General features: G+C 42.0%; 1 protein-coding gene and 1 pseudogene across 1 annotated transcript in view; one reads left to right on the top strand and one right to left on the bottom strand.

The window, feature by feature from the left end:
* The window catches only part of PTPRT (protein tyrosine phosphatase receptor type T), an 856,863-nt gene that overhangs the window by 743,728 nt on the left and 85,250 nt on the right, over window positions 1-27,885 (top strand). Inside the window, exon 18 of the mRNA XM_088026646.1 lies at window positions 24,155-24,345. Within this exon, the coding sequence (XP_087882772.1) occupies window positions 24,155-24,345 (191 nt within the window). The remainder of the gene's footprint in view (window positions 1-24,154; window positions 24,346-27,885) is intronic.
* LOC114223170 (S-phase kinase-associated protein 1 pseudogene) lies at window positions 6,235-6,726 on the bottom strand (annotated as a pseudogene).

The raw sequence follows: 27,885 nt of genomic DNA, 5'->3' as shown, positions 1-27,885 counted from the left end.
TGACTATACTAGACTATTCCAAGTTCTCATTTAGGTTTCTCACCCATTCTATATCCATAGTGATTTCCCTGCCCCCACCCCCTAATCTAGTACATCTACCCCATTCACACTTATTCACTTGGTCTCTGCTTGGCAAGGAGCCCAGTGTAATGCTGTTAGGGATGTTAGCTGGTACAGTCATTTCTGTCATTGTTTTCTAAAAGCATGGTTGCTTTTTTGACTGACCCTAGACATGGTGTTTAGTCACCATTCCAAGCCATTTATTTAGCATGAAATTTATTAGTTAGGCCATTGTTTAGCAAATTCATCACATTGCAATTTTTACTTAGCAGAATCACTTAATTAGTGTTTTATTACTGGAATTGACTGTCAATTATGTGGCTAATTCATTTACTTAGGGAATGAATTTTTTATCTGGGTAAAGCAATTCAAAGTGCACTGTTAACTCTTTAATGATTAAAGATTGTTGTCAGTGGCAATTCATGTTGTAAGGAAAATTAAACCATTTATTTCTCTTGAAGTATCAGATGGTGGGAAAATCTTTGGAAGACTGTAGAGAGGGTAGTTTAGAGCCTTGCAAGAATTAAAGAACCTTCATTAACTGAGAGGCTCAGAATACTTGGCAAAGCTGAGTAAAATTAGCTGGAGAGTTTTCACTGGACTCCTTGAAATAAATTACTATACTCCTATACATATATATTGCTGTAATGTCTGTAAATCCCCTTTCATTTGCATTATTTTGAGGGCTTTCACTCATTGTGGAGTGACACTGGAGTTTATGGTTGGCAGCCTCTGTGATAGCCCCAGTGACTCTTGCCTCCTGTTACACATTCATGCAAAAATCCCTTCCCTTGAATGCAGGCTGGGTCTAGTGACTGGCTGGTAATGATAGAATATGACAGAGTATTAGGATATAACTTTCAATATTAGGTTATAAAAAGACTGTGGCTTCCATTTGGTTGTTTTCTCTCACTCTTGCATTAACCTGCTCTGTGGGAAGCCAGCTGCCATGTTGGGGGTTGTGCTTAGGAAGAGATCCACTGGGCAAGGAACTCAGGGAGGTCTCCAGCCAACAGCCTGCAGAGAACTGAGACCCTTACTCCAATATCCGATGAGAAAATTCAGTCTTCCAACAATCACATGAGTGAACTTGGAATTGGATTCCTCCCCATTGAGTCTTCAGATGCAACCATAGTCACAGCAGACAGCTTGAACGCCACCTCATGTAAGACCTTGAGCCAGAAGTACCTGTTAAAGCTGCACTCAGATTTCTGATCCATAGAAACTGTGAGGTAGTAGATCTTTGTTATTTTAAGTTGCTAAGTTTGGGGGTCATTTCTTATGTAGCAATAGAGACTACATGGCTTGACATGTGCGATGTTACGATAATTTACCAAAAGCCTCTTGGTTAATAAATAGTACAGCCAGCATTTAACCCCAGTTCTTCTGATGCATTACTACAGACAAAAAAAAAGAAAAGAAAATGAATTACGGGAAAACTTCTCATTGCAACTTTCAGGGGTCCTTAAAGCTTTACCATCCTATTCAGAGGCTGCTTTTCTAAAACAGTGATTCCCTTGTGACCCATACACCTTCATTACCATTAGAATATGCCACTGGGATTCTGGAGAAGCTGGCTTGTGGAATTGCTCTTCTTTACCATCTTTCCATCAGGAATTGAGTCAAAATTTCCTTTCGGGCCCCAAGTCATCGCCCTGTTCCCCCATCATATGGTTATAACAGTAGTTCCCAAACATGACTGGCCCAAACTAAAGCTCCTGAATTCTTAGGTCCAGAGTGTGAAGTAAGAGATCTCTATTTCATATGCTCCCCAAGTGACTCTTGTAGAGCAGCAAGATTGGGATCCACTGTATTAAACTAAGTAGGTTGCCATTTCAGGGATCAACTTCAGTAATTCAGCAGCTGAGGCCTGCTAGGCTAAACTGTGATGTGCTTTATTAGTTCACAACACTGCCTATGCATTGCTTAGTTCACACATTTGATACACATTGCTTTGTTAGCTCTTATGAGAGAAATGTTGGATATCTGTTCTTTCAGAGCAAAAGCCATCAGCTCTGGTTGCTTGAAATTTGTTGTTTGGTAGGTTTTGAACAGTACTAAGCTGTAGTACCTCATCCGTTCACTAAGAGCAGAAGGGATAGTGTTGGCCTTTTTTCTTGTAAAGGTTTATTTATTTTAGAGAGAAAAAGAGAGTGCACTCGCTCTCTGTGAGTTGGGGGTGGAGAGCAGAGAGAGAGAATCTCAAGCAGATTCCATGCTGAGTGAGGAGCCCAACATGGGGCTTGATCCCAGGATCCTGAGATCATGACCAGAGCTGAAATCAAGAGTTGGCTGCCCAACAGACTGAGCCACGCAAGAGCCCCTGCTTTTCTTATGAGCAACTCTAGGACTGTTAATACATAAATTGTATTTAACTGGAAATTCCCTTAGAGAGATCTTCTAATCCGTTGCTACTCAAAGTACAGGTCCATGGACCAGCAGAATCAGTATCACCTGGGAGCTCATTACAAATGCAGACTCAGGCCACGTTACAGGCCCTCTGAATCAGAATCTGCATTTTAAACTATCTCCAGATAATGTGCGTTAAATTTTGAGAAGCAACGGTCTAATCCAACTCCCTGATTTTAAAGTTAAGATCCAGGGGCGCCTGGGTGGCTCAGTCATTAAGGGTCTGCCTTCGGCTCAGGTCATGATCCCAGGGTCCTGGGATCGAGCCCCACATCGGGCTCCCTGCTCGGAGGGAAGCCTGCTTCTCCCTCTCCCGCTCCCCCTGCTTGTGTTCCCTCTCTCACTGTGTCTCTCTCTGTCAAATAAATAAATGAAATCTTTTTTAAAAAAATAAATAAATAAAGTTAAGATCCACAAAAGTGGGGCACCTGGATAGCTCAGTCTGTTAAACGTCTGACTCTTGGTTTTAGCTCAGGTCATGATCTCAGGATCCTGGGATTGAGCCCCGTGTTGGTTCCATGCCCAGCACAGAATCTGCCTGGGATTTTCTCCCTCTCGCTCTCTCTCCCCCTCTTCCCTTTCCCCTGTGTGCACACGCATGCACTCTCTCTCTCAATGAATGAATGAATGAATGAATGAATGAATTCTTTAAAAAAAAAAAAAAAGATCCACGAAGGTGAAAGTAATTGTACAAGACAATTTAGTGGCAAAACCAGGATGAAAACTCAGGTCTTGTAACACCAAAACTGTGCTATTCCCATTCTGTTAATGCGCTGTTGTCTTAGTGGTTTATTATATCCACAAACTGCTTAAGTATCCAGGGGCATAGTTTGAAACAGAGAAAGCAGACTGCTATCTACCCAGTACAATGGTAAACTCATTTCAAACAGCTGTTGCACATTTAAATTTTCTCCCAGACAAGTTTAGTCATTTCATTTTCTCTTTCTTACACATCAATGAAAGACAAAGTCACCTGTCAGCCTAAAGATTGTAAAACCTGTCAAAATTGAGTTTTTCTAGTTTAGCTAAGTATTACTCTGCAACTGTTTTGCATACCTTTGTCTTATTACGATTTTGATGAATGAGAGAGAAAATAAGACAAGCCATGTTTTCAGTGTCGGGCATTATTTAAGGTTTTTTTCTTCCCATCACACATCTTCCTATGAGGATGGGGGGTCTTGGAGTGTAGCGATGCATACCCAACACAAAATGCTGGGCTGGCAATTTTTAGTATGAGCACAACCGTGGAGACACTGAGAAACTCCAGATCATGTCCAGTCCAACCTGGAGTTCTAGAGAAGCTGACAATCTTCACTATGAGAGAAGCACATTGGATCTGGATATAACAAAAATCACCAGAAGCCTATCTGGGGAAGAAATGCATTTGGATAAATGTGGCTTCTTGCTGCCTACACCCATCAAGGCTGATGGAACTGAGGCAGGAAATGAAGATCTTGCTACTCTCACCATAGACGTAAAAAGGCATGAGAGATGAACCTTGAAAACAAGCATCTTATCTATCAGCAAAATGGAGGATGGATTTTAGAGAGGCAGGTATACTTACTAAACAAATATTTACTGAGCAACCACTAGATCTTAGAGATGCAGTGGTAAACAACAGAGATATGGCACCTGCCGTCATGGAGCTTACAGTCTAGAGAAGGATTCTAAACATTAAAATAAACAAATAAATAAATAATTTCACTATTGATTATTCGAACTATTAATCACTATTAATTATTGTAATTCGTGGAGATGACATCTGTGTTCAGGAAGATACATTGTGTTTCATGACGGTGATATTGTTAGGATCTAACATGATACTCTCAGATAGGGAGAGGGGCAGACAGAAATGTTTTCTTTGATATCTTCAAGCATTCAGAAAAGTTAATAGTTTGGTTTTTTTTTTTAGTAAACATCCATCTGCTACTCATCACCTAAATATTACTGTTAACATTTTACCACACTTACTTTATCACCTATTTCCCATCGATCCATCCCTCAATCCGTCTTGAATTTTTATGCATTGCAAAGGAAATTTCAGGCATCAATACACTTCCCTTTCCCGAATACTACACTGTGCATATCAATAATGCAGCCTCCATGTTCTTTTTTTTTTCTTTTGAGGTAAAATTTGCATGTAAAGAAATACACACATCCTAAGCTTTCGATCCCATGAGTTCAACAATTCCATGTACTTGTGCAGCCCAAACCCCTAATAATATAAAGGCAGGCTAGGAAGACCTCTCATGCCCATTCCCAGTCAAACCCTGCCCCCACTCCACCCAGTAGGTGACCACAGTCTGGATATTTTTCCCTACCATGATCAGTTTGTCTGTTCTAGAAGAGGAAGTGGTTTTTGTTTTTTTTTGTTTTTTTTATTTGTTTGTTTTTTTGACAGTATATGGGACTTTATTAAACAAGATACAGATTCAGGGCAAATGAGAAGTGAAGTATAAAGGCAAAGTACTGTCAGCGAATAATCTGAGCCAAAACAGCTCACGGTAAACACGAAGAGAATGCGGTAGGACTCCATGTGAATACAGATGATGCTAAATGGGAAAGCAAGAGAAAAAGGAGCACAAGGAGGAACGAAAAAGACATAACAATTTGTGAGCCATCTCAAGCACTGAGAAAACTTCCTTCGACTGTAGGGTAGAGGCTGGGAACAATGAGTGCAGTCCTGTGCGGCCACGTGCACCAGTTAAGAACTGAAGCACTGGCTCCAGGGAACCAGATCATGACAGTTAGAAGAGACACAAGTCTATCAGAACCCAAGGGTTAGGTCAGCAGCCCCAGCGAGCTAGGACATGAACTGCCTGCAAGCTGTCTCCAGCTACAGAACCGTACATATACTTAACTCATTTACTAGTCAGTGAAGAGACACAGTTAAGTACACAAAAGCAAACCATTTACCACCTACTACATAACTTATTTTTTATTGAAAGTATCTTGCATTCATGATGGATGCTTTCTAGGTTTTTAACGTTAAAGGTTAAATTATTTTTTACATGCAAGTAGTGTGAACTTTCCCCCACATGGGATCAATGATTATAAGATGACATAACCACATGGGTTGTCTTTTTTAATCGAAAAGCTAACAGACTCGCTAGTTATATTCCCCCCAAAATCACAAACTGAGTAGTAACTGAGTCTCTAGCCAACATATTCAAAGCTGAGGATTAAAAATGCAAAAACAAGTCCTTAGATCCAATTAAAGGAGCCCTGCTACGTACAGGCTAATCCATACCAGTGGTACTCCTTGACTCCAGGAAGCTGGAAGACATCCTAATAACCCCACTCAAAACATTTACCTCAGGTAGCCTTTTTCCAGTTTCCAACTCATGAATAAAGAGAATATGTTGTTAATTCTATTTCAGAAAACTTTTTTCAACTTGTTTTATTTACAATGCCAACTTTTAAAAGGTCATTAAACTAAAGTTAACTAGACAATAAACTAGGCAGAAATCGCTTTACAAAGAGAGTTTTGGAAAGCCCAAAATGCCACCTTCTACAGAGAACCCACAGTTCAGGTTTATTTAGAGCAAAGAAAAAAGAAACTTTTGATCATACTAGAAGAAACTCAGCCATAAGTTTGGAATCTGTACTCAAACTACACCTGCAAGGAGGACAATATTCTGCTTAAACAACTGATTTGCTGCTGCCATTTGTCTACTGTTTGTCTAATATTAACAATTATAAACAGAGCAGTGCAACTAGTATTTGGAACAATCCTTACAGTGTTACAGTGTCGGGCATAACATTTCACTTCTCTTCACACCACTGGTTTTCTTTGCGTACCTGGGCTTCCTCTTCTTCAGTAAGGTCATTTTTGATATTGAAGGTCTTGCGGATCTCCTCAGGAGTTTTCCCCTTGATCATATTAGCAACAGTCTTGCATGTAACATCAAGCAAACCTTTGATGTCTAAGTAGTTCGCAGCCAAAATAAGTTCAAAAAGTGTTCCTTGGTCAACTTTCAGGAATTCTTGGTCCCAAACAGGGATATCATCTGTCTGCTTTTCTTTGTTCTCATCATCCTCGGGAGGTGGGGGGTCATCCTTGTGGTGGGTGCTCCACTGAATGACCTTTTTTAATATTGCTGTGTTAACATTTGGTAGAGGAACTGGGTCATCATCTCCTTCATCATCCATTCCCAAATCTTCCAACATGGTCTTGATAGTCACAGACTGTTCGGCAATTTCAACATCAACCTCAAATATCTCTCCATAGGAACTCTGCAACTTAATCGAAGGCATGGTGCTCGGTCTCAGGCAGACTGTGGGCTGTAGGCTGACAAGAACAGAGCGGCCCCAGATAAGAGAAAAGAAAGGTGGAGAACAAGGCCACTACTCGAGGAAGTGGTACTTGAGCTGAGCTCTGAAGGATGAATGGGAGTCCCCTTGACCTTGGAAGGCTCAAGAAGGTTAACCATTCCAGGTTGGAATCATGTACAGGTTCTCAGGTGGACAAGAACTTGCCTGGCTGCAGTCTGGCAAGCACAGGGCAGTGGGACATAGATGAGGCAGATGAGAGAGGTGGAAACCTGGTAGGTCAGAGCCTTGAAGCCATACTAATGATCAGGAATATAGCTGAAGGGCAGTGGGCAGCCAGTAAATGGCTTCAGCAGGGCGGTGACATGCTCAACTTTGGACTTCTGAAAAATTATCATGCCTCACTGTAGAGAACAAAACATGGAGAAACAGGAGGGGATTCAGGGAGATGTGAAGACACTGTTTCAGATGTTATGGAGAAAGAGAGGGGTAGCATATACGAGGGCCCTGGCCATGTCCATCCCTTCTTCTGTTGTGCTGACCTCAGATGCATTGCACTTCTAACAATTATAAATCACAATGTTTGGTTTTCCCTTCCTATCTTCATTTTTCAGTGAAATCAGCCAGAAAGTTTTTATGGAAACTGTGGTTCAGAGAGGTTAAGTAACTTGCCCAGTCACACAGCCAGTAAGTGACGGTGTCAGCGTCCTCACTCAGGTGTATTTATGTCAAAGTTTATATAATTTTCATTACTTTTCTGTCTTCAAAGAATAATGGGAGTTTCTCAGCCTTTCTGATTAATCTTTCTTCCCTCATTATATTTGATTCCTCAACCACTCCACAATTTTCTAGGTGGAAGACTGCCACAGTTGCTAGCAATCCCAACCAACTGAGGTGTACTATGAGGATAAGTTCATCATCTGTAGCCCAGATTTTCCTTTAAGTGACGGTTTAGGGATGGGAGCAGGTGATCCAACGTGGCTCTGCCAATACTCAGTTTTATTTATTCTTATCTATGCTGGTTGTCACTCTTCCAAACATGGAAATGACCTGCAGGAGCCACCTGATGGTTCTCGTGCTTGCAGCTCAATCCCTCTGTGTATAACTTACATTCTTGCTATACAATCTCAGTCTTTCCCTCTGCTCAAACTCCTCTCCAAAGCCATCCTGATGTCAGCGCTTTTCATGTTAGCAAGAATATCAAAACTATCCAACTCACTTTTCTTTATTATTTCTACTTCAAGTAACTGACCAAACGTGTTCTTCGAAGTTATTTTGAATATTCTATTTACATTATATGCAGAACCATATACAGAACTTCTTCCCGATAATATATTTTTTTAACTTTGTGAATTTTTATTGTTATGTTAACCACCATACATTACATCATTACTTTTTGATGTAGTGGTCCATGATTCACTGTTTGCGTATAACACCCAGTTCTCCGTGCAGAACGTGCCCTCTTTAATACCCATCACCAGGCTAACCCATCCCCCCACCCCCGCCCCTCTAGAACCCTCAGTTTGTTATTCAGAGTCCCTCATCTCCCATGGTTCGTCTCCCCCTCTGAGTTCCCCCCCTTCATTCTTCCCTCCTGCTATCTTTCTTTTTTAAACATATAATGTTTATTATTTGTTTCAGAGGTACAGGTCTGTGATTCAACAGTCTTACACAATTCACAGCGCTCAACATAGCACACACCCTCCCCAGTGTCTATCACCCAACCACCCCATCCCTCCCACCCCCCACCACACCAGCAACCCTCAGTTTGTTTCCTGAGATTAAGAATTCCTCATATCACTGAGGTCATATGATACATGTCTTTCTCTGATTGACTTATTTCACTCAGCATAATACCCTCCAGACCCATCCACGTTGTTGCAAATGGCAAAATCTTTTTCCTTTTGATGGCTGCATAATATTCCATTGGGTATATATGCCAAATCTTCTTTATCCATTCATCCGTCCATGGACATCTTGGCTCTTTCCACAGTTTGGCTATTGTGGACATTGCTGCTATAAACATCGGGGTGCATGTGCCCATTTGGATCCCTACATTTCTATCATTGGGGTAAATACCTAGTAGTGCAATTGGTGGGTCATAGGGCACCTCTATTTTCAACTTTTTGAGGAACCTCCATACTGTTTCCCAGAGTGGCTGCACCTGCTTGCATTCCTACCAACAGTGTAGGAGGGTTCCCCTTTCTCCACATCCCCGCCAACATCTGTCATATCCTGATTTGTTCATTTTAGCCATTCTGACTGGTGTGAGGTGATATCTCATGGAGGTTTTGATTTGGATTTCCCTAATGCTGAGCAATGTTGTGCATTGGACATTCTTTCCTGCTTTGTCAAAGATTAGTTGACCATAGAGTTGAGGGTCCATTTCTGGGCTCTCGATTCTGTTCCATTGATCTATGTGTCTGTTTTTGTGCCAGTACCATACTGTCCTGATGATGACAGCTTTGTAATAGAGCTGGAAGTCTGGAATTGTGATGCTGCCACCTTTGCTTCTCTTTTTCAACATTACTTTGGCTATTCAGACTCTTTTCTGGTTCCATACAAATTTTAGGATTATTTGTTCCATTTCTTTGAAAAAAGTGGATGGTATTTTGAGGGATTGCATTGAATGTGTAGATTGCTCTAGGTAGCATTGACATCTTCACAATGTTTGTTCTTCCAATCCATGAGCATGGAACGTTTTTCCATTTCTTTGTGTCTTCCTCAATTTCGTTCATGAGCATTGTATAGTTTTCTGAGTACAGATCCTTTGCATCCTTGGTTAGATTTATTCCTAGGTATCTTATGGTTTTGGGTGCAATTGTAAATGGGATCAACTCCTTGATTTGTCTCTCTTCTGTCTTGTTGTTGGTGTATGCCACTGATTTCTGTGCATTGATTTTCTATCCTGCTACTTGACTGAATTCCTGTATGAGTTCTAGCAGTTTTGGGGTGGAGTCTTTTGGGTTTCCCACATACATTATCATATCATCTGCAAAGAGTGAGAGTTTGACTTCCTCTTTGCCGATTTGGATGCCTTTGATTTCTTTTTGTTGTCTGATTGCTGTGGCTAGGACTTCTAATACTATGTTGAATAGCAGTGGTAAGAGTGGACATCCCTGCCGTGTTCCTGACCTTAGGAGAAAAGCTCTCATCTTTTCCCCATTGAGAATGATATTGGCTGTAGGTTTTTCACAGATGGCTTTTATGATGTTGAGGTATGTACCCTCTATCCCTATACTCTGAAGAGTTTTGATCAAGAAAGGATGCTGTACTTTGTCAAATGCTTTTTCTGCATCTATTGAGAGGATCATATGATTCATTTTCTTTCCTTTGTTAATGTATTGTATCAGGTTCATTGATTTGCAGATGTTGAACCAGCCTTGCAGCCCAGGGATAAATCCCACGTGGTCATGGTGAATAATCCTTTTAATGTACTGTTGGACCCTATTGGCTAGTATTTTGGTGAGAATTTTTGCATCCATGTTCATCAAGGATATTGGTCTGTAGTTCTCCTTTTTGATGGGGTCTTTGTCTGGTTTTGGGATCAAGGTAATGGTGGCCTCATAAAATGAGTTTGGAAGTTTTCCTTTCATTTCTATTTTTCGAACAGTTTCAGGAGAATAGGTATTAATTCTTCTTTAAATGTCTGATAAAATTCCCCTGGGAAGCCATCTGGCCCTGGGCTTTTGTTTGTTGGGAGATTTTTGATGACTGCTTCAATTTCCTTAGTGGTTATAGGTCTGTTCAGGTTTTCTATTTCTTCCTGGTTCAGTTTTGGTAGTTGATACATCTCTAGGAATGCACCCATTTCTTCCAGGTTATTTAATTTACTGGCATAGAGGTGCTCATAATATGTTCTTATAATTGTTTGTATTTCTTTGGTGTTGGTTGTGATCTCTCCTCTTTCATTCATGATTTTGTTGATTTGGGTCCTTTCTCTTTTCTTTTTGATAAGTCTGGCCAGGGGTTTATCAATCTTGTTAATTCTTTCAAAGAACCAGCTCCTAGTTTCGTTGATCTCTTCTACTGTTCTTTTGGTTTCTAGTTCATTGATTTCTGCTCTGATCTTTATTCTTTCTCTTCTCCTGCTAGGTTTAGGCTTGATTTGCTGTTCTTTCTCCAGCTCCTTTAGGTGTAGGGTTAGGTTGTGTATTTGAGACCTTTCTTATTTCTTGAGAAAGGCTTTTATTGCTATATACTTTCCTCTCAGGACTGCCTTTGCTGTATCCCAAAGATTTTGAACAGTTGTGTTTTCATTTTCATTGGTTTCCATGAAGTTTTTTAATTCTTCTTTACTTTCCTGGTTGACCCATTCATTCTTTAGTAGGATGCTCTTTAGCCTCCATGTATTTGAATTCTTTCTGACTTTCCTCTTGTGATTCAGTTCTAGGTTCAAAGCATTGTGGTCTGAAAATATGCAGGGAATAATCCCAATCTTTGGGTACCGGTGGAGACCTGATTTGTGACCTAGGATGTGATCAATTCTGGAGAATGTTCTATGGGCACTAGAGAAGAATGTGTATTCCATTGCTTTGGGATGAAATGTTCTGAATATGTCTGTGAAGTCCATTTGGTCCAGTGTGTCATTTAAAGTCTTTATTTCCTTGTTGATCTTTTGCTTAGATGATCTGTCCATTTCAGTCAGGGGGGTGTTAAAGTCCCCCACTATTATTGTATTGCTATCAATGTGTTTCTTCGCTTTTGTTATTAATTGCCTTATATAATTGGCTGCTCCCATGTTCGGGATATAGATATTTACAATTGTTAGATTTTCTTCTTGGATAGACCCTTTAAGTAGGATATAGTGTCATTCCTCATCTCTTATTACAGTCTTTGGTTTAAAATCTAATTTGTCTGATATAAGGATTGCCACCCCAGCTTTCTTTTGGTGTCCATTAGCATGGTAAATGGTTTTCCACCCCCTCACTTTCAATGTGGGGGTGTCTTTGGGTCTAAATTGAGTCTCTTGCAGATAGCATATTGATGGGTCTTGTTTTTGAATCCAATCTGATAGCCTGTGTCTTTTGATTGGGGCATTGAGCCCATTTACATTCAGGGTAACTACCGAAAGGTATGAATTTAGTGCCATTGTATTGCCTGTAAGGTGACTGTTACTGTATATTGTCTCTGTTCCTTTCGGATCTGTGCTGCTTTTAGTCTCTCTCTTTGCTTAGAGGACCCCTTTCAATATTTCTTGGAGGGCTGGTTTCATGTTTGCAAATTCCTTTAGTTTTTGTTTGTCCTGGAAGCTTTTTATCTCTCCTTCTATTTTCAATGACAGCCTAGCTGGATATAGTATTCTTGGCTGCATATTTTTCTCGTTTAGTGCTCTGAAGATATCATGCTAGTCCTTTCTGGCCCGCCCGGTCTCTGTGGATAGGTCTGTTGCCAATCTAATATTTCTACCATTGTAGGTTACATATCTCTTCTCCCGAGCTGCTTTCAGGATTTTCTCTTTGTCTCTGAGACTCGTAAGTTTTACTATTAGATGTCGGGGTGTTGACCTATTTTTATTGATTTTGAGAGGGGTTCTCTGTGCCTCCTGGATTTTGATGCCTGCTTCCTTCCCCACATTAAGGAAGTTCTTTGCTATAATTTGCTCCAATATACCTTCTGCCCCTCTCTCTCTTTCTTCTTCTTCTGGGATCCCTATTATTCTAATGTTGCTTAGTCTTATGTTACCGCTTATCTTTCGAATTCTGCCCTCATGATCCTGTAGTTGTTTATCTCTCTTTTTCTCAGCCTCTTTATTTTCCATCATTTGGTCTTCTATATCACTGATTCTCTCTTCTGCTAATTCATCCTAGCAGTTAGTGCCCCCGTTTTTGATTGCACCTCATTAATAGCCTTTTTGATTTCGACTTGTTTAGATTTTAGTTCTTTCATTTCTCCGGAAAGGTTTCTCTAATAACTTCCATGCTTTTTTCAAGCCCAGCTGGTATCTTTAAAGTCATGATTCTGAACTCTGGGTCTGACATCCTACTAATGTCCGTATTGAGTAGGTCCCTGGCTGACGGTACTCTCTCTTGTTCTTTTTGCTGAGGTGATTTTTTTCGTCTTGTCATTTTGTCCAGAGGAGAATAGATGAATGAGAGAACAAAATGCTAACCGGTTAACAACGTCCCCAGCAAATATACTCTATAGAAATCAGAAAAGACCTTTAACCAGGGGAAAAGAAAGGGAAAGAAAGAAAAAAGAAAGAGAAAAAAGAAAAAGAAAAACATAAAAACAAACAAAAACAGAACAAAAGAAAACAAAAAAAAACAATATGATCAAATATGATCAGGCTAGTGCATAGATCAGTGTCACACACTAGATTTTGGGTGTATTTTGTTCTGTTAGAAGAAAGTGCCTCCTAAAATTTTGAAGGAAGAAAGACTTATATATGTACAAATTAAGGGTTGATACAATGAAGGGATGGAAGATGACTGTAAAGATGAAAATTATAAAAGATTTTATAAAAGGAATTGATACGATAAGAAGTTGTTTGAAAAAAGGAAGAAGAAGGTTTAAAAAAAAAGAAAAGAAAAAAAAGGGATAGAATGTGATCAGGCAGGAGACTAGAACAAAGCCATACACTAGAGATTTAGGTTATATTTTTATCTGTTAGAAGAAACTGTATCTCAAAGTTTTAAAGAGAGAACATCTTACATATATATTCCAAAAATAAGGGTAACTACTATGAAGGATAAAATTTGACTCTAGAAATGAAAAATAAAAAATGTTTTTTTAAAAAGGGTTTGATAAGATGTTGGTTGAAAAAGGGAAAAATAAAAATGCAAAAAAAAACAGTTAAAAATATTAACTCTGAAAAACTGAAAAATTAACTCTGAAAAATTAACTCTGAATCATGGTAAAAAAGCCATGAATTCTTTGTGCAATATTCCCCTAGAGCTGGAGTTCTCCCGTTCTCCTTGATCGGTAAACTTGGTCTTGGCTTGCTGGCTGTTCGTGTTGATCTTCTGGGGGAGGGGCCTGTTGCCGTGGTTCCCAAATGTCTTTGCTGGAGGCTGAATTGCCGCGCCCTTGTCGGTCCGGGCTAAGCAAGCTGCTCCGGTTTACTCTCAGGAGCTTTTGTTCCCTGCAAGCTCTCGGTACAGCTTTGGAGGACCAGGGCAAAAATGGTGGCCTCCCAATCTCCAGCCCGAGGAGCCGAGAACTCGGGGCCCCGCTCCTCAGTGCGCCCCCAGAGAAAAGCAGTCAGTCACTCCCGTGTCCCCGGTCTCTGGCCGCAGTCCGTGCTCACCCGGCCTGTGACCGAGCGTTTCTATCTCTGGCACCCGACCCCATGTGGAGTCTCCAAACTCAGCAGATCCCTGCGGTGCGCTCCCGCGCCGCTCCTTCCGGGGGAGGAAGTGGAGTCTCCCCAGCTCTGCTGCTTGTTGGGTCCCTTCTGGAGGAGCAGTGGCCCGACTGGGCCGCGGATCACAGTTTATGGCAACCCCGAGCTCAGAGCCCGCGCCTCTGCTCCGTCTCTGCAGCCGGCTTCCCCGCTCCGATCCCTGGGAGCTCTGCTGCACTCAGGCACCCCCGGTCTTTCTGTGACCCCGAGGGTCCTGAGACCACACTGTCCCCCGAGGTTTCCACCCCCCGCTTAGCCACTGGAGCGACGTCCCTCAGCGGAGCCGGCTTCTAAACGTTCCGATTTTGTGCTCCGCGGCTCTAGCACTTGCCAGAAGCAGCCGACGGAGGCCCCCTCCCCAGCTGTCTATCCTCCCGAATATCGCCTCGGATTCACTTCTCCGCACGTCCTACCTTCCAGAAAGTGGTCGCTTTTCTGTTCAGAGAGTTGTTGCTATTCTTTTCTTCCATCTCCTGTTGAGTTCGTAGGTGTTCAGAATGGTGTGATCCCTATTCAGCTGAATTCCTGAGACCAGACGAAATCCAGGTCTCCTACTCCTCCGCCATCTTGCTCCGCCCTCCGCCAAGAATTTTTTTGTCAGACATCTTTATATATGTTCTCTTTAAGAATTCTTTTTTGTAGTTCATTCTTTTTTATTCATATATTTTGATTTTTCTGCTCCTATCTATGTTTATCTGGCTTTAGTTTTGAACAAATCAATTATCTTATAACATGATTTCCTTCAATCTCACAGGGTTTTTACTTTTTATTTTTGTCCCCTTATTTCTCCACCTCCCCAAGCCTCTGGAAAAGAATCAAAGCAGGTATAAATTCTGAATCTGTGTAGCAGGGTATGTCTTTCTAGAGCTTCACAAATGAAAAAACAACTTATGTCAGTGTATAATTTGGGGGATCACAGCCTTTTTCCCTCAAAAACTTTCTTCCATTACTTTCTGGCATTTAAATTTGGGCAACAGAAAATAGAGTTCGCATACTTTTCCTTTATAGCTAACCATTTTTTTCTCGCCTAGACGTTTATCTGAGTGCTTCTTCACACATAGTATTTAAGCAGAAGCATCAGGAGATTTGTTCTGTTTTTAAGTTGTACACGGAGAACTTTTTCCATTTGAAGATTGCTGTTTTTATTCTGCCAAAGAGCTATTTTTACAAATATCCTTTATTATTGCTTCTTTGTCATTTATTGTTATCTTCTTTAGTAACACCAGTTATCTGTCTTTTCTTTGTTTTCTGTTCTCTGAAAATGACTTTTTGGTGCCTGAACACGTGAGCACGCATGAGCAGATAGGTACGCAGGGCATGGAAGTCTCCTGGTTCTCAGTCTCCTGCGTTTTAAACCTCAAGTCTCTGCCTGTTGCTTATTCTCATTTCAGACTCCAGTGTCCACTTTAATAATGCTTATTGCATTTTGGTTTCCTTACAATCTTCCCTTTTCTCACCCAGTGAGTTTTTTTCCTAGTTGCTTCTTGACCCACATTTTGAAAAATCTGTTCTCATTCATCTTCTGCTTCCTTTATTCTTCTGTGTTTTCTTGCATTGTGTTTCCAATAAAATGCATGCAATCTAAAATGCATTTCTGTTTTCTGCTGTGTAGGTTGAGATACCAGTGATGGGGAAAAAAACAAATTGGCCTAAACAATAAATTAATGTGTTCACTCACAGAACTGGAAGGCAAGAGTTAGAGCAGGCTCCAGGGTTGGTTGAAGGAGATGCCCAAGAGTGTCATTAAGGACCCAAGTCCTGATAAGCTCCCCACTTTGCCCTGTCATGTTGGCATTGCCTGCAGCTTGGCTGTCCTCATGGATACAGGATTGCTTTAGCAGTTCCAAGCCTCAAACCCACAAATGGTGTAATGTCCAATGGGAGAGAGGGGCAACTGGAATAATCTTAGAAGTAAGGGAACTTTTCCTAGAAGCCCCTTAATAGAAACCCCCTCCTATCTCACTAAAAATTTTTGAAAAATTGGCAAAGAGGTTAAGAGCACCTGATTGGCTCAAAGAAATCAGAATTTGCCCCTAGATCTAGGAATAGGGTGGGTCATCCACCTGAGTCATGTGGAAAATGTGTGGATACCTAAACTAATTTGAGGGTTCTACCAGAAGGGAAGAAGGTAGGAGATGGTGGTTAGGGAGATAGTCAACACTGGCTGCTTTTTCTCTTCTGATAATTATATTTTTCTCAGCCTTCAGAGTGTCATTCTCCTTATTTTTAATATGGTAAATTGTTCTACCTTTAGAACAATTTACTGACCTTTAAAAAAGAAGAGAGATCTCTCCAGGACTGGTGTTTGCTGCATACAGAGCAAGCAGATTCTCATTGTTGTCCTCACCGCCCTGCTGGTGGGAACCCTTTTCCTGTGGCTTAAGCAGGAGGAGTAATGGATGTTCAGAGCCCCCATCCCTTTGCAGATTGTCTGACACCATCCCTCCATCTGATGTGACTGCTCTGGAGGAAGGAATTCATGTTCTCCCCACAAAGAAGAGGATCGATGTCTTTATCAGAAGGGGCAAGTGAATCCAGAAGTCACCTTCCCCATGACTGCTCCTCTCCCAGTTTTTTTCCCAATACTGAATCTGCTTTCTGGGGTATAAGGGTCTTTATCCACCTTCTTTTGTCTTTGCCATGTCACAGACACCAGTGAATGTGATTGAGGGGAAGAAAGGGCTCAGAGATGCCCAGCCCCCCATATTTGGTTGCTTAGTCTTTGATTCTTGGAGCCCAGAAAAGGAAATTAGAAAAAGGTAAAATATTTCTTTTCTATCCTTCAGGCTAGTGTTACTTCACGTAACAAAGTGTATCGCGTCAGCTGCCAAGTATACAATGTCCATTTCATGTCCTCAAAGTGTGGCACGGTGGGGTGGCATTGTATTTACTATTAGTTTTACAAGTTCAACCCTATACATTTGGTCAGAGTTAACAGAGAGACGGTAGAAGAAAACATAGGAGAAAATATCTGTGGCCTTGAGTTAGGCAGAGATTTCTTGGACAAAACAAAACAAAAAAATAACAAACCATAAAAGAAGATAATTGATAAATTCAACCTAATTAAAATTAAAACTTTTTCTTTTCAAAAGACACTATTAAGAAAATAAAAAGGCAAGCCTCAGACTGGGAGTAAGAATTTCCAAAACATTTTTATGATAAAGGGCTTGTATCCAGATTACAACTCAATAGTAAGATAACCAATAATACAACTCAATACAACTCAACCAATACAGCTGAATAATAAGATAATAAGGTAAAAAACAAACAAACAAACAAACAAATGGGCAGAAGATATGAACAGACACCTCACCCAAAGAAAGAAAATAAATGTCAAATAGGTACATAAAAATATACAAATTTAAATGACAATGAGATCCTACTCTACAACCACTAGAATGCCTAAAATTAATAAAACCTTACCAAACAAGTGTTGGTGAGGATGTGTAGCAACTGGAACAAATTACTGCTACATGCAACAACATGGAAGAACCTCAAAAGCTTCCTGCTAAGTGAAAAAACAGTTGCAAAACACTATGTACTGTATGTTTCCATATATGTTACATTCCAAAAGAAACAACTATTACAACAGAAAGCAGAGCAGTGGTTGCCAGATGCCAGGGCTGAAAGGGTACTGACTGTGAGTTTCATATTTGAAGAGAAGGTTAGCTCATCTACTGTTCCATTGAGTGAGAGCACATCCGGAGTGATATGAGATGGGGGTGTGGATCTCCTGTGCCTCAGGGGTCACAAATCTATACACTTCTCCTAGTTGAAGTCCAGAATTTGGAAATACAGAATAAATTTCTCTTACAACGTGGGTCCTGAACACAAGCCAACTACTTCATCTGATGCTTCACCAAAAAAATTGCAATCTCTTTCAACTCTAGAGGGAAACTTCCCCTACGTTGAGTCAGGTGAAAGGTGATTTTATACAATTTCAGAGATTTTTAAGAAGTTTTAATAGAATGAAGTCTTCATCTTTATGCACATAGGCAGTGTGATACTGACATGATTAATGGATATTCCTCCCAAATTCTGATGCTACGTCAGTTCACAGACTTAGATTTCAATGCTATTACAAGTTTGTTTTCTTGAGGCTTTATTGATATTTGGTAGAATGAGGCATTGCCTGCTAACCAGGTGCCACCTTGAGGCTTCTTCCAATGGACCCCATTTAACAAGTTATAGCGACCTTCTTAGATGATGATGATGATGTTCATCTCCACCTCTAATGCCAGTTACAAATAAAGATCTTAGTAACTTATCTGATATCTCATAGCTAGAAAGTGGAACTTCATATTTGAAGACAGATTTTATCTTCAGGTTCTGTGTTTTGACCCTGACACCTGTTGTTGCCACAACACCCACTGTGTTTGTGCTAATCACGTCTCCACTCTGAGCAGGTGAGCCAGCCTCATCCCCACCTCAACTTTCTCTCTGGGCTCAGACTCTCCCTTCTCAGCAAGCAGTCTCCAGATATTTACCCATCCACTCTTCATGCTCTCCTGCCTTAATGGGCACGTGGATGGAGAGGAATTGTGATTGATGAAATAAGAAATAGAAAATACAGGAATTTGGTTGGCTAGTGAAGAAATTCTGTCTGGACTCTGTGGAGGCTTCTGCTAAGATGAATGACTTGATCAAAGTTGTGTAAAAAGAACTGTGAAGGCAGAAAGACCCATGAGGAACCTGATGGAATAGTCGTGCAGGAATGGAGTAAAATATTTAGATGGCCATGGAGTGTGTCATGAAGGAAAGAAGAGAGAGGCCCTAAAAGACTCCCCAGATGCTCTCGCTGGTCTGAGATTCTCTCATGCCGATCAGCAGAGCTGGGCCAACATCAGAGCAGCTAATGTTTCTTCACTGCTTAACAGAAGCCAGGCATCGTCCACACACTTGTGGACGGTCTTTCCTCAAATCTTCACACGCACCTTCCCTGTGTTACAGATGAAAACCCTGAGCTCAGAAATTGTAGTCGCTTGGCCAAGATCACACAGCCCACAACTGGTTGATTAAAAATACAAACCCCATTCTGTCTGATTCTGGGACCCAGACTCACAGCATTTCTCAGGGGGTAGATCATGCTCCTCTCACGGGACATGGTCAGGCCAGTTCTGAAATAGTTAGGTAAACGTTTTAGTGAGCATGGAACAAAAACTGGCATATTGCACCCATGATTTTATGTTTGATTATCATTCATAATGAAATAAAATTTAAAAATGTGGAACGTTGCGGGAAAAAATTTAAGACATAATCATATAGATGTGCACTATTCAGTACAGCAGCTACTGACCACATGTGGCTATTTAAACTTAAATTGAAATTAATGTAAAGTAAAACTCAGTTCCTGAGTCACACGAGCCACATTTCAGTTGCTCAGTAGCCACGGGGGGGCTAGGGGCTACCATCTTGAACAGCACAAACATAGAACGTTTCCATCATCGTAAAATGGCCTATTGGGCAGTGCTGTGTTAGAGCTGCCTTCCACTAGATCAGTGCCTTTGAAGTTCACTGTAGCTCTAAATCAGTTCCCTTTAGAACCTGACTTGGCTCTGGATAAGTCTATATCCACCTGCACCGTCCACCAGTCACCCGTTGGTGTTGAGCATTGGAAATATGGCTAGTCTGAATTGAAATAAGATTACACTAAAGTAAATGCAAAATAGACATTGGATTTCAAAGTCCTAGTATGAATAAAGAGTGTAAAATATATCATTAATAATTTTATACTGACTCTATGTTAAAATACTATTTTGTGTATTGTATCAAACAAAATGTATTTTTGAAATTAATTTCACTTATTCCTTTTACCTTAATATTGCTATAAGAAAATTTTATTTGTATTTCCCTGATGCCAAGTGATGTGGAGCATTTTTTCTTGTGTCTGTTGGCCATTTGTATGTCTTCTTTGGAGAAATGTCTGTTCATGTCTTCTGTCCATTTCTTGACTGGATCACTTGGTTTTTTGGGTGTTGAGTTTGAGAAGTTCTTTATAGGTCTTGGATACTAGCCCTTTATCTGATATGTCACTTGCAAATATCTTCTCCCATTCCGTAGGTTACCTTTTAGTTTTATTGACGATTTCCTTTGCTGTGAAGAAGCTTTTTATCTTGATGAAGTCCCAGTCATTCATTTTTGCTTTTGTTTCCCTTGCCTTTGGAGACTTGTCTAGCAAGAAGTTGCTGTGGCTGAGGTCAGCTGAGGGTTACTGGAGGGGAGATGGGTGGGGGGAATGGGGTAATTGGGTGATGGGCATTAAGGAGGGCAGGTGATGTGATATATACAACTGATAAATTACTGAACACTACATCTGGAGCTAATGATACACTATATGTTGGCTAGTTGAATTTAAATTTTTAAAAAATTTTTAAATAACTTATATGGCTTGCATTATATTTCCATGGACCTCTCTGCCCTATTATGTGACTCAAGTGCTATTTCCCTTTTTCTTTTCTAAATCTGTGCTGCCCAATACAGTAGCCATAAACCACTTGTGGATATTTAAACTGAAATTAATTAAAATTAAACAGAACTTAAAATTCAGTTCATGGGTCACATTAGCCACATTCCACATGCTCAGGAACCGCTTGTGGTTAGTGGCTATCATATTGCACAGCACAGATCTGGACCATTTCCATCATTGTGGGAAGTTCTATCATACAGAGCTGATGTAGGTTGTACATAGTTATGGCAAAAACCACAGAGCTGGGGTGTGAGTGCCTAAAGCTTGAGAAGCATTTCTGGGGTTCCCAGCTCTGCAGCACATCACCCTCCCACCTCCTGGGCACCTGTCCCTTCCCATCTTTGTTAGACTTGTTTATGCACACCTTATCTCTTCTTTCCTGCAAGGGCTGTGGCGTGCTTATCTCCCACTGAACACACTTTCCTCCACCCTCCTGTACGTACACGGTATCTAACACCATGCTCTGCACAATATAGGTACTCAGTAAATATTTGTTAACCAGCTGGAGTGGCAATTCCTAGCAAGTAATTGGAAATATATGGCTAGGGGGGAGATCAATAATGACTGGTAGCAGGGGGATTAAAAAAAATAGAAAGGTCAAGTCCAGAAGGGAGGGGAACTGGTAGAGGGACAGTGGTGATCCGGGGATCTCATACGTGTCACCCACAAGCCCCTTGCAGGCAGCCACAAAAGTTGCAGGGGAATTCTCAGGCTTAGGCAATGGCTATAGAAAAGGTACAGAAGACATCCAAAATATGATTACGTGATAAATAAACATGCAAGACCCATACATGAGAAGCTGAAATGGCATGAAAATTAAGGGTCTAGTGAGGAGAAAAATGAGCAGTGTTCTCTCCCTGGGCCAGCTGGTTTGAGTTACATTTTATGAGCAGCATGTGAATTCTAGCGCCCTTGTTGAATTAGCAGCCGAATCGCACATTACTTTTAAGGCTCCCTCTCGAATAGGAACATCATAACGCTTTTTAATTGGGGCTGATAAAAACGTAGCATTACTTGTAGGTTCCTGAGAGAAGTGAGTTGTGAAATTGGGTTTTCATTAAACCTAATGATGGGAAATTAAGTATAGTGCGTCTGGTGAAATGGGGTGTGATAAAAGGCATCACTTCTGCATTATCGGAGGTTAATAAGGGAATAGGTGAGGTTAGATATATTGGAAAGGGAGTCCAACTAGTTGAATTAATAAACCTTGAAAGCCCCTTGGTTCTGAGTCTTCATAGCATCATTAGCACCAGCGTTGACATTATTACAAATGTTACAGCGATACAAGTTGTTAAATTTCAAATGCATTTGTTTTCCATTCCAGTGTTGGTTTTGCTGACACCAAGTTTACAGTCTGTCTAGCAGCGTGTTTAGGGAAAATATCCATATTGGTTTGGGAAACATTTGGCATCTCACAAAATTTGCCAGGGGCCCATTCCCAAGATGCCTGTCTCTGCCAGGGAGCCAGCCTCATAGGCAGTCCACGCCCCAGGGCCTTTGGGAGACCACGGGTCTCCAAAGACATCTGTCCCCATATGCGCTGGTGGTTTAGGTGGGAGACACAGGGCTCCGGGCACAGACTCCAGCTCATGCTGTCCTGGGGATCGTGAAGTGCAGCATCTAGAGAAGCAAACTCAAGTGCCCCTTCCCCATCCCCAAGCCCACCATAGCATCACAGGAGTGATGTTCACTGGAAGGAGGCCTCATGTCAAGACAGCTGGGACACCTGCAGCAAAATAGTGTGTCCTTAAAGAGAGGAATTCTTCTTAAAACCCTTCAGCAGCTGCCCACTGGCTTGGAGATTCTCACCCATTTACAGCCTCCTTGACCTACCTCTCATCATCTCTTACAGCTTTGCCCCTTCACATTTCCACCCACCACCTTCTCTCCATTCCAGCCTCCTTGCTCTTCCCTCAATGTGCTTGGCTTCTCTGGCTTCTGTTCTCGTGCTTCAGATGGTTCTTCTGGTCTGTCGGCCATACCAGACTATCGAGTCTTGAGGGTGAAATCTGTGTGCTGCACATTGCCAGTGCCTACCACATCCCTGGCATGTTGAGAGTGAGTTCTCAATAAATCTGACTCCTGATCCCATGGGTGTGGTGGAGAATAGCAACCCCCACATTTGCAAAGATCTACATTGAAACAATGCCAGTGAACACGTACTACCTGTTACCTACGATCCCAGAAGAAGTAAGCAGTATTTTTCTTCTCGGCGGTCAGGAAAGCTGTGCCAACATCTCACCTAGGCCCTTCCTCCTTGTACATAAACCTATACACTCTAGATCTTTCCGTTGGCAATCCTTTCCTTGCTTGGAACAGTTTTGCTCTTGCTGTCACATAGAAAATTTCACTTTTATATACAGAATCAATGTCTGGGGGATTATTGTGACATGAGCGACAGACAAGCTAAAGGAAACATGAATTTTGAAAAGACAAGTTGCAGAAAGTCAGGAATATATGCTAAAGCCTCCCAGGGAGTGAACATGGCATAGGCTCAAATGGGGTCTGCATGGGTACCTTGTGGGACCTGAAAACGCTGGGGTGAGTCGCATCAAATGTGGCAGTTCTCACCTCATGCATGCCACACCAGGAGGGCCTAGGGCGTAGATTGTCCGTGTCTCTGGGAGGAGATGTGGGAAACCAAGCCTAGATGGTTGTGAGAAAGACAAAGTAGCCCTGAAAGACCAGCAAGGTATGCTTGCCGGGGAGTCAGTGGGGCAAGAATGTGGTGGTTCTGGTACAAAGGGAACAGGGGGATTCACATCTAGCCTCAGCAGGATGGTTTCCAGGGTAGCCAAGCTCGCAGAGGCCGGTCAGTGCGGCTCAGTGGGTATGAGGATTATTATCAAGGAGAGCATAGACCTTCCATCAAGGAGAGATTTGAGAAAGGAGATGGGGCATAGGACCCAGGCCTGGGAGAAGAAGCTAGCAGGACTAAAGGAAGAGGTTTGGGCTTCCTTACCTGACAGGTAGGTTCGGCGCCACTCCTGGATCGAGAGTGTTGAGCAGTGGGGAAACTAGACCATAAGCAGAAGGCGATCGCTGTTGCAGAGCCCGCAGCTGGAGAGAGCGGCTGAGAGGGTGAGCGTCCCTGCTCCCGGTTGCGGTTCCTAGACTGGCTTCAGTTCCTCTCGCGGATGTAGGCAAATGGAGCAGGAGCAGACACGTGGCTCTGATCTCCAGAGACCTGGGGCTCTCCTCACTTGCAGGCAGGCACCAGAGATGATTTCCTGGCATCGTCCTTCCTAAACAGCCGTCTGGCTTCTCACTTGTTCTGGGGTTGGCCAGGATTAGCCAAGACCACCTTTGTCAAGGACTGAGACAGAGGATGAGAGCCAACCTGGAATTTTGTCTCTGCTCTGATACGCACCCTTGGAATAGAAACAAACCCAAAGGGCTATTGTGTTCTTTGGTTGGTTTGTTGTTTTGATTTTTAAATTGACCTCCACAGCCATGCAAGGGGAAGCAGTGTGTCTTTGTTCTTCCTGTGGCTTCCTGATCACCTGAGTCCTGAGTTAGTTCCCCCTGCCCTGGGGGACGCAGGGAGGACAGAGGACAAAACTCTCATAAGTGATGTGTGTTTTGCCTCCTTCTCTTTGAAGCAGATGGCAGCCGTGGGGAGCTGTCCCAGCCTACGCTCACAATCCAGACTCACCCCTACCGGGCTTGCGACCCCGTGGAGATGAGCTATCCCCGGGACCAGTTCCAGCCCGCCATCCGGGTGGCTGACCTGCTACAGCACATCACCCAGATGAAGAGAGGCCAGGGCTACGGGTTCAAGGAGGAATATGAGGTAAGAGACCAACCGGGGTGCAGAGGTTTTAGGGGTGCTAAATCCTAGCTACTCAAGGTATGGTCCCCAGACCAGCAGCATCAGCATCACTTTGGGGACATGCTAGAGAGGCACCATCTCAGTCCCCACCCAGACATACTGAATCAGTTTGCATTCATACTTTCCTGCAATAGGAAGACAGAATGGCTCAAACCCCATCCCACCTGTTGTGTAAAAAAAAAAAAAAAAAAGCCAGTGATTTCTGGGAGACCTGCTCTGGCCTCGTTATCTGGCTTCTGCTGCTCAACACCCATCCCACACCCCTACCAAGTCAGTATCACGTCTGGTGTCTGCTGCCTTCTCTCTCTGTACCTTCTCCTCGCCCCTGCTCATCCCTTTCCTCCCTCCCCCGAGCATCTCTAATGCAAAGGACTTTGTGAGTAGTGGTTGTTACTGAGGTTTGGGGAATAAGAGAAGGATTGCAGCAAAGTACAGGAAGTACCTGAATAGAAGCCCTCCTGAAGTTCTGGTCTCCTGACACATGTCTGTCCACTGCCTCCCAAAAGTCCTTTGTGGTGTCCTCAAAATCTTCCTTTTTTTTTTTCTTCTTCTTCTTCCCAGCAGCCTGGAAAAGAATTCCTACACTCCCCTCGCTATTATGCAGAACAACTCAGCTTTCTCTGTCTCCCTTCTTTTGTTTCAGACCTTGCCCATTAGGCCTCACCTTTTACAAAGAGTAAAATAAAATAGGAGGAAAAATTCATTAAGATGTTTTCCTGAAAAAAAAAAAAAAGATGTTTTCTTGAACTAAAGGGCACCTCACGCCCCCAGAGGAATTTTGCAAGCCTCCTCCTGAAGCCAGCTCTGAAAACAAGCATTTCTTTCTTTGATTCTCCTTTTCCTCTCTCTCTCTCCCTCTCCTCCTTCGTTCCCAAAATATCTTTCGAGCATCTACTGTATGCCAGGCTCTGAGTTATATGTACTAGTTTTTTGTGGGTTTTTATTTCACATGCAGCATGTGCCCCAAATATGCTTGCTTCAATTATACACTGTGTGCAGTGGGAACGCATTGACTCAGACTCTACACATTTGGAATTCTTGATAATGCAGACTAAGTTTATCTCTCAGACTATATTCTGAGAAAAAGCTTACAAAGCAGTTTCACAAGCTGTGTGAGGTCATGAAATTGTGCTAAACTGGGGATCCAGACAGCCAGATTCCAATACAATAAACTGTGTGATATTAGCTTATCATTTTGCTCCCTGAGTTTTGAGATTCTTTATTAGTTGAGTGGAGAGTTTGGATAAGGTGATTTATAAGGGGCCGGTCTGGTCCCAACACTAGGAGAGTATAAAACACGGTGGCAGGGGGCATGTTTGACACACTTACGGGAACAAAAACGTTTATGTCAATGGATAGGAGTAATGACCAGCTCAAGAGAATGTACATTTAATTTCAAATATGGTCCAAGGAAAAGAGCATTTTTCATATGCTCAGTCTACAAGTTTTGGAGGAAATTGGGATAATAGTTGAAGGAGATTGTCTCATTGCCTCCCGTCCCTGGGCCTGATTTCCTAGGAGTTTTGTTGAATAGTCCCAGCCCCTGAAAGTGTTATACACACATGCTTATGTACACCTATGTAGCTCTGACTGGCAAGTGAATGTCAGGAGAGAGTGTGCTGTTCGTAAAGGCTCATTCAGTGTCATGATGGTTTAATAAGTCATCAGCCCTACTATTTCATTTGTTTTAAGGTTTGAATAGCATTAAGGGAGACAGCTGACTTATCAGAATGGGGAACAAATAGTCAAAGACTGAGAAACACTATTCCAGACCCTGTGGTCTAACATCTGAAAACAAAAATACAAGTACATTTGACTCCTTTAGTACCTTTCTTTCCAGAATGATATCTTTTTTGAAAGTATCCATTCCTGTGTGATAGGATTTGGGTTGATTTTTAAAATTTATTTTTGTGCCTTTTTGAATTTTCTAAACTTTCTAGCATGGAAACGGTCCACTTTTATAGTGAGAGAGAAAACTGTGTATGTTGTTCCATCATTTCGACCTCAAACGGAAACATCGCTAACTAGACCAGCCTTGCGTTCGATCTGTTCAAATTATATTAATCAGTTAACTGGGATGTTTAGCTTCTAGTTAACACATTTTCTGATTAACTGGAGCTTAATTGGGAAGAGTTACTTTATAGGAATCTTTCCACAATGTGCCCATCCCCTTTCCTAGACTCGAGCTGGATATTGCTTTGATCATCAAAGCTCCCATGATGTCTGGAATCTATATAACGGGCATATGAGTCGCAGGTCTGCTTGAAGACTGTGCTCTGTTGTAGACATAAGGTTCCTGGGCCTCCAATCCTACTGTCAAACCAACATGCTACGTGCTCTTTCTTGCCTGTCACTCCTGCTCAGGTTTGTTTTGTTTTGTTTTGTTTTGTTTTGTTTTTCTCATACAAATAAGTGGGTTTGACAAGTTGACCTCTCGGGCGGCTGGCTGGCTCAGTCGGTTCAGTGTCTGACTCTTGATTTCAGCTCAGGTCATGATCTCAGGGGTTGTGGGATCGAGTCCCACATGGGGCTCTGTGCTCAGTGGGGAGTCTGCTCGAGATTCTCTCTCTCCCTTTGCCCCTCCTCCCGCTCATGTAGTATGTTACACAGTGAAACATACTATTTGCTGTGTTAGAAACTACCCCAAATCTTAGCGACACAAAACAACCAATGTATTGTGCTCATTGATTCTGTGGGTCAGAAATTTGAACATGGCACAACAGGATCTGCTTCTGCTCCTTGGTGTCTGAAACTTTGACATGGAAGGCTCTAAGGCCGGGGCTGAAATCATCAGAGAGAGTCTTTCCTTTCATATCTAGTGATTGCTGCAGGCTGTCCGCTGGGATCTCAGTAGGATTGCCAGCTGGAACACCTACACATGGCCTCTTCAGGTGGCCTGGGCTTCCTCACAGCATGGTAGCCTCAGGATGTTGGACTTCTTACGTGGTAGCTCATAGCTTCAAAGGCAAGCCTCTTAGCTAATAAGGTAGAAAGTACATCATCCCTTGTGACCTAGACTTGGACATCATAAAGCATCACTATTACCTCATTGTATTGGTCATAAGCAAGTAGTAACTGCCTATAGTCTAAGGAAGGGGAATTAGACTCCATCTCTTGTTGGATAGAGAGGCATTTGCAAGATTCTAAAAGAGAATGCAGAACAGGAGATATTGGAAAATACAATCTTTGGATGATACAATCTTCCACAAGTACCCTGGAAAAAGAAAGGGTGGAGAAAGGAAGGGAAATGGTATATTCCAGAGACATAAGGTAAGTGGGCTTTCAATATTAAATAGCATAGAAAGGTAGTCATTAATTAAAGGATAAGGTTTGAGCAGACACATGGTAGAAGAAATCTAGAGGAAGAAAATTCCAGATCAGGGGAGTACAAGGAGGCCAAGAGTGATATGAGTAGAGTAATGTAGGATGACATTGGAGAGGTAAAGGGGGATTTGACCACGTAGTGCCTTTGGCTTTTACTCTGAATGAAATGGAAAGCCA

This window comes from Eumetopias jubatus, unplaced genomic scaffold (assembly GCF_037043125.1).
Source record: "Eumetopias jubatus isolate StellerSeaLion01/CBP00866 unplaced genomic scaffold, mEumJub1_p1.0 scaffold_9, whole genome shotgun sequence".
NCBI lineage: Eukaryota > Metazoa > Chordata > Mammalia > Carnivora > Otariidae > Eumetopias > Eumetopias jubatus.
Note: the sequence above shows the minus strand (reverse complement) of the source record. Positions and strands in the feature narration are given on the sequence as shown.